The sequence below is a fragment of the Oxyura jamaicensis genome, chromosome 1 (assembly GCF_011077185.1).
Source record: "Oxyura jamaicensis isolate SHBP4307 breed ruddy duck chromosome 1, BPBGC_Ojam_1.0, whole genome shotgun sequence".
Lineage (NCBI taxonomy): Eukaryota > Metazoa > Chordata > Aves > Anseriformes > Anatidae > Oxyura > Oxyura jamaicensis.
The window spans coordinates 6470625-6486453 of NC_048893.1; the positions used below are offsets into that span (position 1 = coordinate 6470625).

Below are 15829 nucleotides of genomic sequence, written 5' to 3' on the forward strand. Positions count from 1 at the left end.
GAGGCTCCTGATAAAGGAGGGAAGGTGTTTTCTGAGTGAGCAGAGGGGAGCATTTCTGGCTTGGTTGCTCATGCCCTGGGTCTCCTGGCCTTTGCTGCAGTGTAGGGAGCAGAGTTAATCAGTGCTACACTCTGTAGCTCGTGGCAGGGACAGGACAGAGAGGATTTCTGAAAGGCAGCAAAGGTGGTTGGTGCCCAGTGCTCTCTGGATTCTGGTTCCTAAAGAAACGTGCCCAAATAGTACCCCTTGGAGCACTTCTTAGGCTTCTCTGCCTCACTGTGGGGCAGGGTCCCTGACGCTGTCTTCTACCTGCTGTGCCAGGAGAGCTGGATTTGGTGCTGAGCTGGGCGCTGTGCACTGGTAGACCTTGTGGGGACACAGTGGGAACCAGCAGTGAAGGGTGGTCAGACACTAGGGCTGTGAGTAACCTGACTTGTCTGGGAAGCTGTCCCAGATTTGAGCAGGAGGCTGGGCTAGAGACCTCCAAAGGCCTCTTTGGCCTGGATTTCTCTTTGTAAGCATCTAATGAATGACCTGCTGTGACTGCTGTTGGACTCACTGACCTACGTGGCATCTCCCAGTCCTTCAAGTCTTTCAGCCTCGTAGATGATTAATGCCTCGTTACGTCATCCCATGCAGAAGGAACAATCGTCCCTCTAAATGCACGGACTTAGCACCTAGACTGGGTGCTCTGAGAACCTTCTGGGAAAGGCAGGGAAATAACGTGGTACGCTTCTAACAGCTCAGATGCAACCCTTTACTCTCCTATGCTATGGGCAAGAGCCAACCCTGGAGGATATCCTGGAACTAAAACTGGTACTAAACAATGAAACTAAACAATGACAGTCTTTTCGCACAGCTTGCTTGAGTAAAGCTCCAAAGTCCCAAGTCTTTTTTTTTTTTGTCTTCTTCTCCAGTTTAAAGACAAAGCAAACACAACAAAAAAAATTCCTCCTTGGAAATGTAATTCTCCCTTCCGAACAAACCAGCAAGCGAAATTCTAGGGTCTGAGTTATGCAGGAGGTCAGGGTGGAGGCTATGAGCGGTCCCTTTCTGGCTTTAAGCTCTATGGAAATCACAGCTCCAGCAAACTCAATGGCAGTTTTGTCCCTGTGATTTCAGCGGGGCCATGGTTTCCGGCCATGGATTTGTGTTCTGCCTCAAGCCAGTCCTGCTCCCATCAATCATACCTCTGTCAAACTAGCTAGGGTGAACGAGGAAGGGTTTGATCCACCATCTCAGCTCAAACAAACGGGATCTTGTTTCACTGGCAGATTTACCAAGAGATTTCCACGGGCTGTCACCTGTGAATTAGCGTGACCCAGTGCTCAGGGTGCCCCCCGGGTCAGGAGATGAGGATGCTGCGCACTGTAACTCAGCCCTCTCTCCTGCCATGCTTCCATTCATTCCTGTACTTCTATTAGTTTGGGGCATTCTTTTTTTCCTCTTTTCTGGAACAAAAAAATGAAAGGTTTCCTGTGTGGTTTGATGTGGGGAAACAACTCCACCAATGATCTTCCCAGAGGCTCGCTGTCCTCCCTTCCCCCAAGGAATGAGCGAGTGGTTTGGCTAAGCAGGACTTTGGTGGTCTGTCAACAATCCCAGCTCACTATCTAATTACTTCTTCCCCTCAGGCTTTGGGACTTTTTTGGTCCAACTTGAGATCCTTTTTGCTGCGTGCTGTTCTCATGGGACCACACCACCCCAACAAACAATTCTGGCCTGACCAAGCAGAAATTGCATCTAGATCTATATAATCACCACTCCGCCTTCATTTCCATGACGGAGAGACAATTCTCTATTAAATTTCAAAGTGGTTTATTGGCTCAGAGTGACAGTAAAGCATCAGATCTCAGAGCAAAGAGACATTATTTGGACAAAACATTATTTGCCTACATCATGCAGCTTGATATTTGTGTCTGTAGCTGTGTACAGACCGGGAGATCAGACTTTGATCTTATATCCGACCAAATCCACCTACAATGCGCATACATTTGGCAGACGCTGTTAGATGTTGCATTGCTGTCACCATGCTGAGCGCATCTTGATCATTATGTCTATATGAACTTTTCTTACCGATTCTTATAAATTATTTTCTCCTCCACGTGCACATCAAAGTGACTTTCTGACACACCGTTCTATGTCTTGCATAGAGGATGCCCAAGCTATTGCCCGTGAGTCAGCTATGGCTCACTCTAATGATTTATGCCACTCTCTTGCCTGAAGATCTCTTTGCTTCTCTAGCAGCATGACTAAAGGGGACTGGACTAGATGATTGAGGACTAAGGGACTGGACTAGATGATCTTGCAAGGTCCCTCCCAATCCCTAACATTCTGTAAAGCACATCCACTTTGGATCCAAGACACAGGAACACCCATCCTGATCCCACGCCCAGTCATGGGATGACGATGCACAAGCCTATTGGATTGTGTGCCTGAAAATACCCCTGTGATGCTGGGTGTCTGTATATAGGGTCCTACAACAGCAGCACTCCCATACACATGGCAATGGGCTGCCATGCATGACCTTCTGAGCCTCCTGCCCAGGCCACTCACTTCAAGATGCCTCCTATTTGCAGCCACTGAATAACTGCCCACCCCCCTGCCTTCTCCTGGTGATAAAGATGTCCAGACCTTTGGAGCAGCAAGTCCTGGTGAACTGAGACAGCATTTGGAAAGGGTGGGGTACGTGGGGAGCCTGCTGCCACTTCAGAGCCAAGCACACATGCTTGAGGAAGCCTTGGTCTCACTCCCGATCTCTTCCCTAACTCCAGCGTGCTGAGCTCCAATTTGTTTCACTTTGTGCTGTCAGAGTGATTTGTCTTTGCATCTTGTTGAAGCTCCTGCTGTGCGCTGCAGAGTCATTTAAGACTTGGCGGCTGCTTTTGTAGAGAATTACCCTTTAAGACCTGAATATGACGCTTAGAGCAAGTGGATTTTACTTTGATGGGTACTCCTGTATTTAATGGCAGCCGTGGGATTGACTTGGCTGCAGCAGGGGATAGGACCTGATGCTGTAGCCTTTGTGAATGTGGATTCTTGCAGCAAACCCTGGGACTTCATGCCTGACAGTATCACCACGGTACACATACACCGAACCACCGAAATAGTGCTGGCTTGCTTATAAGACAGCAGTGCCCCAGGCTATGTGTTAGTGCTCACAAGCATTATAGGTGATCAAGGTACTTACCTACCTAGATAAAGGAAACTGAGCATGACTGTTGTATGAGTAGCTAACACATTTTTACAAGTTGCTTTACCTAGTCAGTCCCCTTAGTTGCAGCCTCCCTATTTATCTGAGATCAGCCCTGTTTGGGAGAGACACTGAGCCAAACTTTTACTAGCTTATATGAGAAGAAGTGGTGCTTACGTACCCTATAGTTAATTCATCCTGATTCAACCATGGCAAATGCCATGGTGCCAACTCTTTCTGTCTTGTCCTGGGCTGTGAAGCCTTTGTCTCACTTCACGAAGTAATTGCGTAGGTTAATTATAGTTAACCTACACAACTTTTCTCTGGCCACTGTGATTTATTCAGGCTGAACCCATACCCAGCTCCTACAGCTGTGCTGGTGATGCTGATTGTGGGCCAGGTGGTGAATGGGATTGGGAACTATCGAGGTTAAAAGTGGCTGCTCTTTTTAGGCTGGGTTACACTGAGCTCTGATCGCTTTGCTGGGGCAGTTTCCTTCCCAGCCACACAATTATACCACCATGACTGAATTAGGGACCCAGGAGAGGAAATCAGATAGGATAGGATAAGAGGTGGGATAGGAGAGTGGTGAAGGCTGCTTAAGTTGTTACTGCTGCCAGAAGGGTTCACTAAATCACAGCCTAGGGCCATGCCCAGCCAAAGCCCATGGAAATTCTCCGTCTTGGGGACAAAATCCTGCTTTCCAGACCAACGTGCTCTGAGCCGATTTATTCATCTCCCAGTGCTCTTGGCAATTTTTTGGCACAGTGGGGTGCAGTGGCAAGGCTGAGGGAGGTGCTGAGGACACATAGAGGCAGAAAACAGAAAGGAGAAAAGCCTGGTGCTGGGTGGTGGGCAAGAGGTGCTACAGAGGACACGGTCTCCTGCATACAGCAATGGGGTAAGACATTTCATCAGGGAAAGTCTTAAACTATGGCTGCTCTTCGGTGGTCACAGGTCTGGGTCTTAGATTTTGATGCATCAGGAAATGGGTTGAGCACCCTCCTCCAGGAGAAGGAACAGCAGGGTGAGGAACCTCACTTTATGTATGTCTCCCTCCTCCAGAGCACCACATTTCCAAGCACTAAACCAAGAGTGAATTACTGCACTATAAAATGAGCTGAACCTGCCGTGACCTGAAGACTGGTTCAGTTTACAGCCAAGTCCATAATACAAAAAGCATGAAGGATCGGCAAAGGGAAGAGAAATAAAAACGTTGAGCAGAAGGAGTCAGCAGGTAGTCCTTAACAGGCAGCTAATCACAGTGAATAATTTATTACAGCAATGCCGCTGAGGCTCCACTAGCTTTTAAACCAGCATTTCCTGGAAGTGTTTTCTGCTCCTCTTGCATCACTTACAAATTTTAAATATTTCATCCCTGTCTGCTATGCAAAGATGATTGCAAATGTCTTAGGAAACGATGTCAAGCCAAGGAGAGCCCAATTAGCCACGAGGACAATACGCTGTGTCTGACCCCAGCTGATTGAGAATGTGCTAGAGAAAGGCCATTCTTTCCTGAATACACCCCGTGGCATGCCAGTGAGAGGAGTGCTACACATGCTCCAAGCCTCTGACAACAGAAACTAACTTGCTGCCAAATCAAACACCCTCCTTGAGTGTGAGGGTTTATAGCACCTCTCAAAATCCTGTCTGAATATTACCAATTCAGCGCTGTAACTCTGGGTAGAGGGGTCTCCCATACCCACTTTCAGTCTTACCTTTAACCCTTCTATGCACATTATTGTTAATGTATCACGTGGCAAGGATTTATCCAAGTGAATCGGGCTCCCTTTAACTTATTTGAAATTCACGTTTCTTTTCCTTTTTATCTGTTCTGATGGTCTACGATCAGCCAGGATAGGGACCAATTTGTCAGCTTCTTCCTCCCCGGCATTCATTAGTTTCTATAAATTTCACATCAATCCCTACTCTATGTTTTTTTAAGTTACTGGTCTGTCATTCCTTCACCACAGGAAGCACAAGTTTAACCACTCCATCAATGAAATTACTGACTTGACAGTGCTTCATTATGCCCTAAAGCAGAGAGGATCGCTATTTGTTCTGCAATAAAAAGGCTCTTAATTAGGCTGTTGCTCCTCCTGTGTAAATATCTCATTTTGCCTCTGGAACTGGGAAAGTTCACTCTATCTCTTGCTGTTTGGAAAAGGCCAAGTGACATCACACAGCAATCTTTCACTTTCTGGACAAAATTAATGCGCTGATTATTTTGTTCCTGCTGGTGACAAGCAGGTGATTTGTCTCTAATCAGACACGTAGTGTACTGATTTTACCTGTGCTTTGTATTGCCTGGCAGGATGGGTCCAGCTCAGCTCTTCTTTTCCCATGTGGAAATCAAGCTGTTACTGTTCTTTTGGATTTACAACAAACACTACATATTAAATTCTTCAGTAATGAGAGTCCAGAGTTTTGTGGTGACATTATGGCAAGGGATAAAGTATTTTCACAGCATGGTTCACTTGATCTCAGAGAAAGGATAACGTGGGGAAGAAATGGCAGACATGGATGTTTGGCTGTCACAGGGGAAATTCTTGTCAAGCTACATCTGAATTTTGGGATACCCCACATTTTGTCTTGTTTCTAAAACTATTCTTTTTGGATTCCCTTCAGTCAACCAGAGAAAGAGAACGCTGATAACGTTTATGAGCCTGAAAAAACAGGCTCACCCTAAGTTTCTTAGCCACTAGCTTTCTGTGAAAGAAAATGGGATGACACCAAATAGTGATATTTCTTGCAGAGCAACCAAACTGTACCAGAGGTCAGTTTGGTCATTTTGTTTTTGGTGGTAAGTTAAACAATTTATGTGTCTGTTTGTTAGCCATATGGAAGTCCTTTGGCTGACTTTGTTAATCATTCATTCTTCAGCTTAGAGTTAATTGTTTACTAACTGTTAAGCTGTGTGCACTGAAAGATGCCTTTGGGCTCTTATGGCAGTGCGAATATCCCCCTAGAACAACAGAGACGTGCCTAGTGCTACTGCAGCTGCTGGAACATGCAGATCTCACAGCTACAGGCTACACCGCTGCTGCTTCATGCACGGGTCTCTCGGGATGGCGTGGAGTTACGTTCCTACCTGCTGGTTAAAATGAACAAACACATACGTGGACAATATAGCCACAGAGAAGGTTATTCTTTCTGAAGACCTGGCTCCAAAGAATTTGCTTTGTTTTTTCATGAATTTTGTAAGGTGCTGACCCAAAATGGTGGGTCTCAAGCCCAGCAGGACAGTGACTCCTCTGTGACATACTTTTTCAAGGCACACCAGGCTGTTTTCCTTCACAAGGAAGAGTTTGTAAAAGTGAAGTCTTAACCAGTATAGAGGGAGATGGACTTTACCCATCCCAGAACCTGTGCTACAAAAATGACCCAAGTTCTGCAAGCCACTAGTGAACTTCTAGCATGCCTCGACATCCCGGAGGACGTGCAGGACATTCTCAAGCAGGACAGAAGCCATCTTTCCTCACTTGATATTCTCTTCTTTTTCAGCTGTGGTGATGAATTTTGTAAGGTGTACTCACATGAGACTGAAACTTTCGCATTTATTTAGCACCTAAGAATGAACTGCTATCTGATTGTAACTGATATGGACCAAATCTGTGTTTAAACAGTGAACATTTCAGAGGAAGCCTTTGGCAGGGCTTACTGAGTCTGTGAGCTAGCCCCTCAACATACAGGAGAGAACCAGAAGGGAGAATGATATGCCTCAAAGTGATGGCTTTGGTTAGCTTTGGGGCTTCCACAGAATGAGGCAGGAGGGAACATAAAAATAGAAGCACAGAGTCACATTAGGCTCTGCAGCCCAGCACAAGCTGCATTCCAGTTTAATAGCCCTGCATTCCTATCTGAACCACCTCAAACTAGGTGCCAGATACCCATCTCAGCGGCACCCCCAGTAATGCTGGAGGACTTCTGCCTCTACTGCCAGCAAGATCAGGTTCTGGCCCAGCGTCAGCCCCAGTTCTCCTCTCTGGACTCATCCAATTCGCTGACAAACCTAGTTAGCTTTCTGGAGACATGTGGCTGATTTACTTCAGCAATTTAATAAAAACATTGTTCTGACTGCCTGCTAATGGGATCGCCTGAGATAGGCTCAGCTGCTTAGTGTGGGTTACAGTTTTACTTGCAAACACAATAAGCATGGAAATCTATCTAGGATGACATCATAGGAAAACATTATCATCTCCCTTATAAGACAAGCAAGGTTTTTGCATGCATTTGATATAAATGTCTTGGTTTCAGCTGGTTTCTTGCTACAATTCTCTGCTTGTGTTTCTTCCAGATTTATTTTTCCGTTGCATTTTTTTCAGTTTGTTTCTGGTGTTGGCAATGTGCGGGGATGAAATGATAAATATCAGAAAAGACATAATCTACTCCCTCCTCCCCTCTAATTTTACCTTGCAGAAAAGTTCATCAAAGCTCGCCCCTCCCCTTTGCACAGTGGAGACTTGAACCAGCCCCTTCTGGTGCAGTGAAATGAACCTGATCCTATGGTAGGCTCCCAGATACCAAGGTTATCAAGTGCAATTTTACAATTTAATTACCAGAGAATTAAACACTACGCTTTACTGAGGCAGTTGGGTTGCTCTTGCCAGAGGGTTTTACCACCTGTGTGGGGTAAGAAGTCTTTTATACTTGGTCTATCGAGGGTAAAAGCACACAACAGAGAAATTTTGAAGCCTCAGCCACTCTGTACATGTCCTGTCCCTGATTTAGGCTGCACATTTTGGAATATCCCAAACATATGCCAACAGGTGGGGTTTGAGAGCATCATCATCATGTTCATCTAGGCTGCCTTTTCACTGCTGTTGTCTCTGGGTTGTGGCAATGAACAACTTTGAGCCTGGAAATTCCTACTGTCCCCTCCCACCCAACCTTCCCTCCCACATTTGTGACCACTTCTGCTAAGCTGCAGAAATTCTCAGTGGTTGACACATAAGGTGGTGTTAATGTTTGTAGTTTCCTGGATTTCAAACATAATTTGCTGAGAAAAAAAAAAAAAATTCTGAATAAAGAGAAAACCCTAGTTTTTAGGATTATGCTTGGAGAAAAAGGGTGGGAGATGCCTACAGTCTTTCTGATTCTAGAGGCAATCCGAGAGCTAGAGGTAGGTTAGGGGGGACACAGAGAGGCCAGCCAAGATGCTTTCAAGCTCTAAATCCAGTGCTACAGATCAGATCAAAATGTGAAGCCGGGAATAAAGTAGAGAAGCCAAGAAAGGAAATTTGACTCTTCAGGTGGAAATGGATGTCTTATCCCATGAAGTTGGAGTACCTACCCTCCTTCTTTCTTCTGATGCTCTCCCCTAACCCTCTCATCCCATCAGGGCTGATAAAAAATGCTATAGCTTCTGAATGGTTGAGCCCTGCCATGGCAAGGCACTGTTTTCCTCCAAAGAAATGTTCCTGTCACTAAGACTGACCTCTGAAGGCGTGTCTTAAGGACATATCTTCCCTAGGGGGTTGGCACTGTTGGAGATGTGTGGGTGCAAACACCTAGTCTAGGCATGTTTTAAATTATCACGTGTGAGTACGACTTGCCCTGCAGGTAATGATTGATCCCAAACAGATATGTCTTTCAGAGCACAGATGCTCTGTAAAGAGCCCCTTCCTCCGCTCATCCTCATTCACTCCTTCCGTGAGTAAAAAGCCCTGTGAATAGCCTTCAGTGAGCAAAAGGCTAATCAAAGAGCCTACCACCTCCTGCTGCCCCCTTAGCAGTTATTTTTTTCTACCAAAACCTTGTTTTTAGTTTATTTTAACAGAAGATGCTATCCTTGAGGACCAGGCTATGTGTAACTTGAATGTGATCAGAGGAAGTAAAAGAAAGGGGACACCTTGGCCCAGAGACGATGCAAAGAGAAATGCAATGTATTAATTCAGCATTTTCATCTCCAGAAGAGGTGCCTAGTTGCTCCGAATCTTCCAGTTCTGAGACCTTGTCTCCTGACATCCACACGGGTTTGCAATACAACAAATACTGTTGCTAATAGACTGTGCATACCAGCCTGCAGGGTATGGGCTCAGAGATGAGCTTTTTTTTTGTACTAGACTGCATCCTACGTAGCCGTATCAGAACACATGGGTCTGCCTGGTTGGATGAGCTCAGAAGATCAAAACCATTCTCCTCCCGAATGAACAGGATATTTGGTAGCTGGATTTCTCAAAAGATGCATTGAAAGTCTCACTAAAAATAGGAACAAAGAGACCGGAACAGCCAGTCATCAATGACAAAGCACTAGTTTTATGATCAGATCTTCACGTGCTCTGCCTTGATTTGTGAACTGTCTCAAAGTAAAGTTCCTAAACAAATCAGATACTGGACAGAAACCTTTTAATGCATTTTCTTTAGGCATGTGATGGAAATCTTCTTGCCCTATTAGCTTGACATTAACTCTTCAGCTGGTAAAATCGTTCCTTGTCAAATGTAATGCCACTCTGGGGAGAACCATGTGATTTTTTCTTTTTGTAATACATGGAAGAGGCTTTCCTGTCTCATCTTCCCTCTCCCTCTCTCAGACTATTTATGTCTTGACAACAGGCTATTAGAAGGTGCTTAGGTCAGCTAAGCACCTTCAGTCCCACCACAGTTAGCGGGCTGAAAGGTCTGCAGCACCCGAGAGCATCGGTCCTACTGTTCCCATTTATGTCTTATGAACCACGCTATAAAGAAGCATAAGGCACGAGATTAAATGCCACTTATTGTCCCCGCACAGCACAGCATTTAATAAATGAAGAGCTTCTTTTGTCCGTTGTTTCTCTGCAGATATTCAAAATTTGGGAGAAACTTAACATCCTTCAAAATCACACGAATCAATGCCAGCGCTTGCCATACATCACACCCCCGATTCAAGCTGTAACATGAGAGGCAAGCCCAGACCTTAACAGAAAAGTAAACACTTACCTTTCTTGGTTTCACTTTGTCATGGTAGTCATATTGAAAAATTCCTTTGTAGCTAAGTCCTAACCACCAAGGAATTCCCTGCTTGTCCTGAAAGAAAAAATAGAGTTAAACTGAATGGGAAAAGGAAATACTGGAGATTTCCTGAGTTGTTTTTCAAGGTAAATATTTGTTTCTAAGCAATGTCTTTGAATGTCATGGGTGCCATTAAATGGCCCTGGATGAATTACCTCAGGTCGCAAAGCTCCTCAATGTTAAAGAGAGATCTTTTTCACTTTTAGCTATGACATCTAAAACCATTTAGAATGCATCACCTGTGATCGAGTTACTCAAAATGCTGCCAGGCGAGGTTTGGCATTAGTCCCTTGTGCAGTGGTACATCCTCTTTCTCTGCCACGTAAATTATTCAGTCTGAACACTCAGAGATTGGAGAGGAAGGAAAGAGAATCAGCCAGCTGACTTGAATTATGTGGAGGGATTTTAGCATTAATCTTGAAAATGAAGCAGTAATGGGATCTGAGAGCTACCAAGTGATAAGGTCTGACAGGCTTGGACCCAACTGCTTTGTGTCTGAGTGCGCAATAAAATGGCCTTGTGGAGTAATGGCTGATATCTGATACTAGCCCCTTAGCAATTTACTGAACTGGAGTCCTCAATGAAATTACATCTGTTCTGTTAATGTGATAAAGAAAGGCAGGGTAAAACCCAGCTAAATCAAAACCCCCACATCAAGCAGAAGCAAAACCTATTATGTGCAATATTTGTTGCCTCACTGATGCTCACTGGCATTTACTGATCATGGGGAGTTCATGGGAACAGCTCTCAAGAATTTGCAGGCTTGGACATGCAGCCGATCTTGCTTGGTCTGGAGTAGTCCAAGAGATGTAGAGGGTGTTGGAGTGATCCTAGCCTCTGGTAAAGGATGGGGCTAATGTGTTTCGCAAAATTCCTTGCACATTAGCAGGAACAGACCTAGAAAGCACATCTCCCTGAGACAAGTACTGTCAGATATTTGTGTTTTTATGGTAGCCCATGTGTGGGAGATGTATGCAAAACCGTATGATCTGTGCAGAGAGATAATGATGAAACACATCAAAACTTCAGGGGTGATAAATGGGGGAATACATTTTGGGGGTTGTGGATCCAGCTTTCTCTACATGCTTATTGATTTCTCTACTTAAGAAAAATAATAACCCTACACAGCTGGTCAGGCAGGGAACTGGTGATAATAGTATGAGACTGGAAGATTTGGTGATAAATCACTAAAAAGAAATAAGGAATTTCAGGAATACCTGCATGAAATTCACACAGTAGTAGAGAATGGTTTTGTGGGTGGAGGGGTGGAACATGTCATCCCTAGAATACGATCTAGTGTTTTGGCATTAAAAAGATGTACTATATCTGCATCCATCTTATATCTCAAGTGAAGGCAGCTGCTGTCTGCAGATTATGGCTGGCCCTAGTTAGTTGCTCTTGGATGTGCAGGTTAGGAAAAATCTGACCTCGTGGAATTACGAAAAGGAGTGGAGCACTGAGTCTGCCAGCAAAGTGCCTGCTGGTCCCTCTGGTGCTGGTTCACTGGCATCATCAGAGCTTGCTGCTGCCTGTGAGCTGAACATCTCTAGCACAACAGAAAGACTGTGAGAGTTTTATCTTGAAGAACAGGATTTTCCTCTGGGGAGCTATATTTACCAAACAGTCACTACTCAGTTGAAATAAGTTTATCCTACTACAGGAAGTGAAACAAGACTTTAGCAATAGCGTATTGTACTCTGAAAGCAGGATGGTTATTTGCACCTCTCCCCCTTCCTCTCCAAAATCGGTTTAATTCAATAAATAAACCTCATTTGTAGCACGTACCTTTACTGCGTAATAATGCACTCCATATGTTGGGAGGGATTCTACAATACTCATGTAACTGCAAAACAACACATAAGAGAATAATGTGTCTGAGAAGCTGAGAGATGATCTGAAAAGAAGTGTTTAAATAAGAAGTAAATAACTACTTAAAAAATAGAGCATTAGATGGGATGGGAGGCAGAGTTACATATTGGTTTTACAGGCCAGTGTATATATTTCCTGATAAAACAAAGGTCACCACAAGTTGCTTTTATTTTACTTACTTTACAATTGCTTGACCTCTTGTCTGACCGTTTAGTTTCTTGTAATGTTCAATGACTCGGTCCTCACTGGAAAGGAAGAAATGAGATGTTATATTTAAAGGCAGTATCATGACTTATTCACAAACATGCTATCTATTTGTACAGACTTTTCCCTCTCCATGTTACTCTCCCTATCTACAAATGGTGCCTACAATGTTGTAGAGCATGGCAAACAGATGTTTGCTGCTCAAGCTTAGCTTTATCCTAGCTGGTGCAACTTCTTTCCAAGCTCACCAAGTTCTCTTAGTGAGCAAAGCTTTCTGAAATTAGTGGCCACTAATAGCCCTGACCTGTAGGGCTGTGAGGCCCTACACTTCACAGATTAGTCCTCACTGCAACTGCACTGTACAGGAGCTCTAGTGGAAGTACTCTTGGAGCCATCTCCCTCAGCAAGGAGTTAAATTCCCTATGTACACAGAGGCAACGTCTGCGGCAGGGAATGTGTCCAAGCCACTTAAAGTTGGGTCCCTTTACTGTTAAAGTATCGATGTGCCTTCGCATATTTTTCGGTTATATTAACTTGCATTCCCTCAGGCAACACTTGGCCATGTGCTGGGAGTTAGCATGGGCCAGGACCCATTCCCAGTGCTGCTTTGGAGACTAAAGAGTTTCATGGTGTAGAAGGAGGGTGTTGTGTGCCAGTGGAGAACAGTTCTACGCCTGTTTGATAAAGGCATGCTGAGACATTCACCACTAGACAGTAGAGATGCAACACCAAGAGTAGATCAGCATGACGCAGATGACAGAGACATCGGTATGCTCACCTTTAAGGAATCTCATTCCTGTTATTTGGTGATGGGTAGCAGGAGAGCACAGAACCAGAGCTATTTGATGCTTACAATCATGTGTTAGATCACAGCAAGATCATAGCATGGCAAAGCATAAGCCAAGGTTTTCCTTTCAAAGGTTCATAGTTCTCTCTTTTGATTTTAATAGCATTCTGCTTGATCTACAGCCATGCAACTCATCACAGCCTACAGCCTTGGTACTTTCAGGCCTGTCTGACTTTGGTTCTTTAATTTCCAGCAATGTAATGCCCACAGGACCAACTCTGCTCTATCAGCATGGCAGAATGCCCAAGTCCTCATTTCTAAACCCAATTTCTCATCTTGTCACTCCAAGAAAAAGGAGACTGTTGAGTCTCCCAGAGGTACATTACGAAACTTACTAGGGCAAGGGGAAGGAAACCCAAACTGCCTATATGTCACCTTTCTGCCCTCCCCACCTGGCACTGCACAAGCTTCCAGTGGCACCAGGTGGCTAGCTACTGCCATCATGCTGGGTGTGGTTTAGGTCAATGTGGATGAGCACTGCTCCTTCCCTGCATTTTCTAGGTCTAGCTGGACCCTTAAGGGCAACCACATGGGTGTCCACGACGTGGTCATCCTTCCCCAGGCAGAACTGAAGCTGTTTTTACTGTTGGAATCTCTGCACGAAAGGTGTTCCCCTGAGCCCAGACACCAGTCATAATGCCCTCAGTAATGTCACAGGTAGAGGCCACACAGTGCCTGCCGTGGCTTCACGCACAGGATGCTCAGTTCTGTGATGGTACAGGGAAGACATTGTGCACGGTGACACGACATGATGCTCTGTGCACAGATGGCACAGGGGAGCTGAGGACTGAGAGTCTGTCCCTGGTAATGCAGGGGAGAAGGCAGAGGAATAGAAATACCAGTGCAGACAGCACAAGATGATTCAGAGTAGACCCTCAAAATAATTTTAATGCTTAGAAAATACCCGTAAGGAAATTCAACAGCTCTGAAACCATATCCAGCCCGCTGATCCGACCAAGTTCCACAGATGTTATGGGCGTGCACATGAAGGCAGAGCCCAGCTCTCCTGCTACGATTACCATAAACAGGATTACTTTTGGAGAAGTAACTGAATTACATGAGTGTTCAGTACTGGAAGATCTCCAAACCCCATCATTTTTAATAAAAAAGATGGACAGAGAGGGCTTACAGCCCTTTGAAATTACCTCTTAAACCCACAATTACATGTGGATGCAATTGCTCTCTGTCTCAGACAGGAACAAACCAGGAGTGAGTTCTCAGAAACCAGTGGAGTTTCTCCAGCAGAAAACGCTCTTAGCTTTGGTTTCTGCTCTGTGCATTTTATGGTGCAGATCAAGCTCTGATATTGGTGCTGTTCAAGGGGTGCACCCGCCTGCTGGTTACCTCATATGATTCTGGATGGGCTCTGCTTTCTTACAGATGATTACTGTAAGATACTGGATTTGTTCCTAAACCATACTCCACTGGAAGTATAGGGAAATCAATTGATGGCCCATTTTCTTCAAAAGGATAGATTGGATGTCAGGGAGCCGTCCTGAACAGCTGGGTGAATAAAGTTATGTTCTCAAACCATACTAAAAGATGTGGAATAGTCCACACTCTTCTCAGTTTCCCTAAAGAAATACAGGCAACACTCTCTATGCCTCCACTGCCCTGTTGGGATACTGATGATGTTCCTTTCTGCTGCATAATGTTTTGAGGTCTACAGGTGTTAAATGCTAGATGAGCATTATTCTCATTTCTACTTTCTTTTGGACAATAAATAAATAAAATAAAGCCTGAATTATCAATTAAGGCATGAATATGGGGATATACTGCCTCTCACCTTTCTCTAGCACTGAGCTAGTCCCGTTGTGGGGAAAGAAATGTGTACCCCAGAGCACAGTTCATGCAATGGATGGGAGGAGGTCATTATTACTTCTCCCCACTGACAATAAAGGGAATTGAGGGCCCCTAGTTCAGCTGGAGACGTCTGCACCAAAGAAATGTTCATGCTTAGGTGAATCCCACCCTAGCTGCCTGACAATCGCTCCTTGAATAGTTCTTTGGACTCCTTTTTCATCCCCGCAGCCCTGTGCAAGGACGATCGTGCAGTCCAGAGGTCACTTTCTGCCTCCAGCTCTGGGGTGGAGGGGCAAGCCCAGCATGTGCCAGGGAAAACAAGCAAAATCATTCACGGGTCAGAACAGAGCATTAACAGAGCTTATAGACCTTCTCCCCTATCATTTCAGCTGTTCATCTCCAAGCAGCTGCCGTGCTGCTATTGACAGCTGGGCGAGTGCTGGGACACTGCCTGGACCACCAGCTGATGTCTCCTCCTGCCCAGCTCTGGCTGGTTGCTGTGCCAGTGACACAGAAACTCATTTAGAGCTAATGTGGAGACATGTTGGAGGCTGGAGCACTACTGCCTGTTTGTCAGCTCATAAAACGTTCTCCCCCGAGCTCCGAAAATTAATACTTGGATGATATCCTGCAGCAGATAACTCTGATAAAGAGATTAAGAACTACCAACAAATCCCTTCTGTCCCAGCAGCATGTAGAACTGGACAGCAGACAATTTGCAAGCAAATGCAGGGCCAGAGTTTCTTATCACCAGGTCCAGTTTTTCAAAGGTGTTTGCTTCTCCCCTCTCTCCTCAGCACATTGAGCTGTTTCAAATAGCTAACAACTCATCGCTGCGCCTTACTGTTATTCTGTTTCCAACCTGATTTGTCTATTTTAATGATATTCTCAAACTTACTTACAATATCTCTATTTGCAATGAT

At 44.9% G+C, this 15829-nt stretch overlaps 1 protein-coding gene across 8 annotated transcripts in view; it reads right to left on the minus strand.

Moving 5' to 3' along the window:
- FRMD4A (FERM domain containing 4A) overlaps positions 1-15829 on the minus strand; it is a 355878-nt gene that overhangs the window by 38812 nt on the left and 301237 nt on the right. For all 8 annotated transcript variants that reach the window (XM_035334235.1, XM_035334241.1, XM_035334249.1 and 5 more), the window contains 3 exons: positions 12232-12297; positions 11969-12026; positions 10112-10198 (listed from right to left, as the gene is read on the minus strand). In XM_035334235.1, the coding sequence (XP_035190126.1) occupies positions 10112-10198; positions 11969-12026; positions 12232-12297 (211 nt within the window). The remainder of the gene's footprint in view (positions 1-10111; positions 10199-11968; positions 12027-12231; positions 12298-15829) is intronic.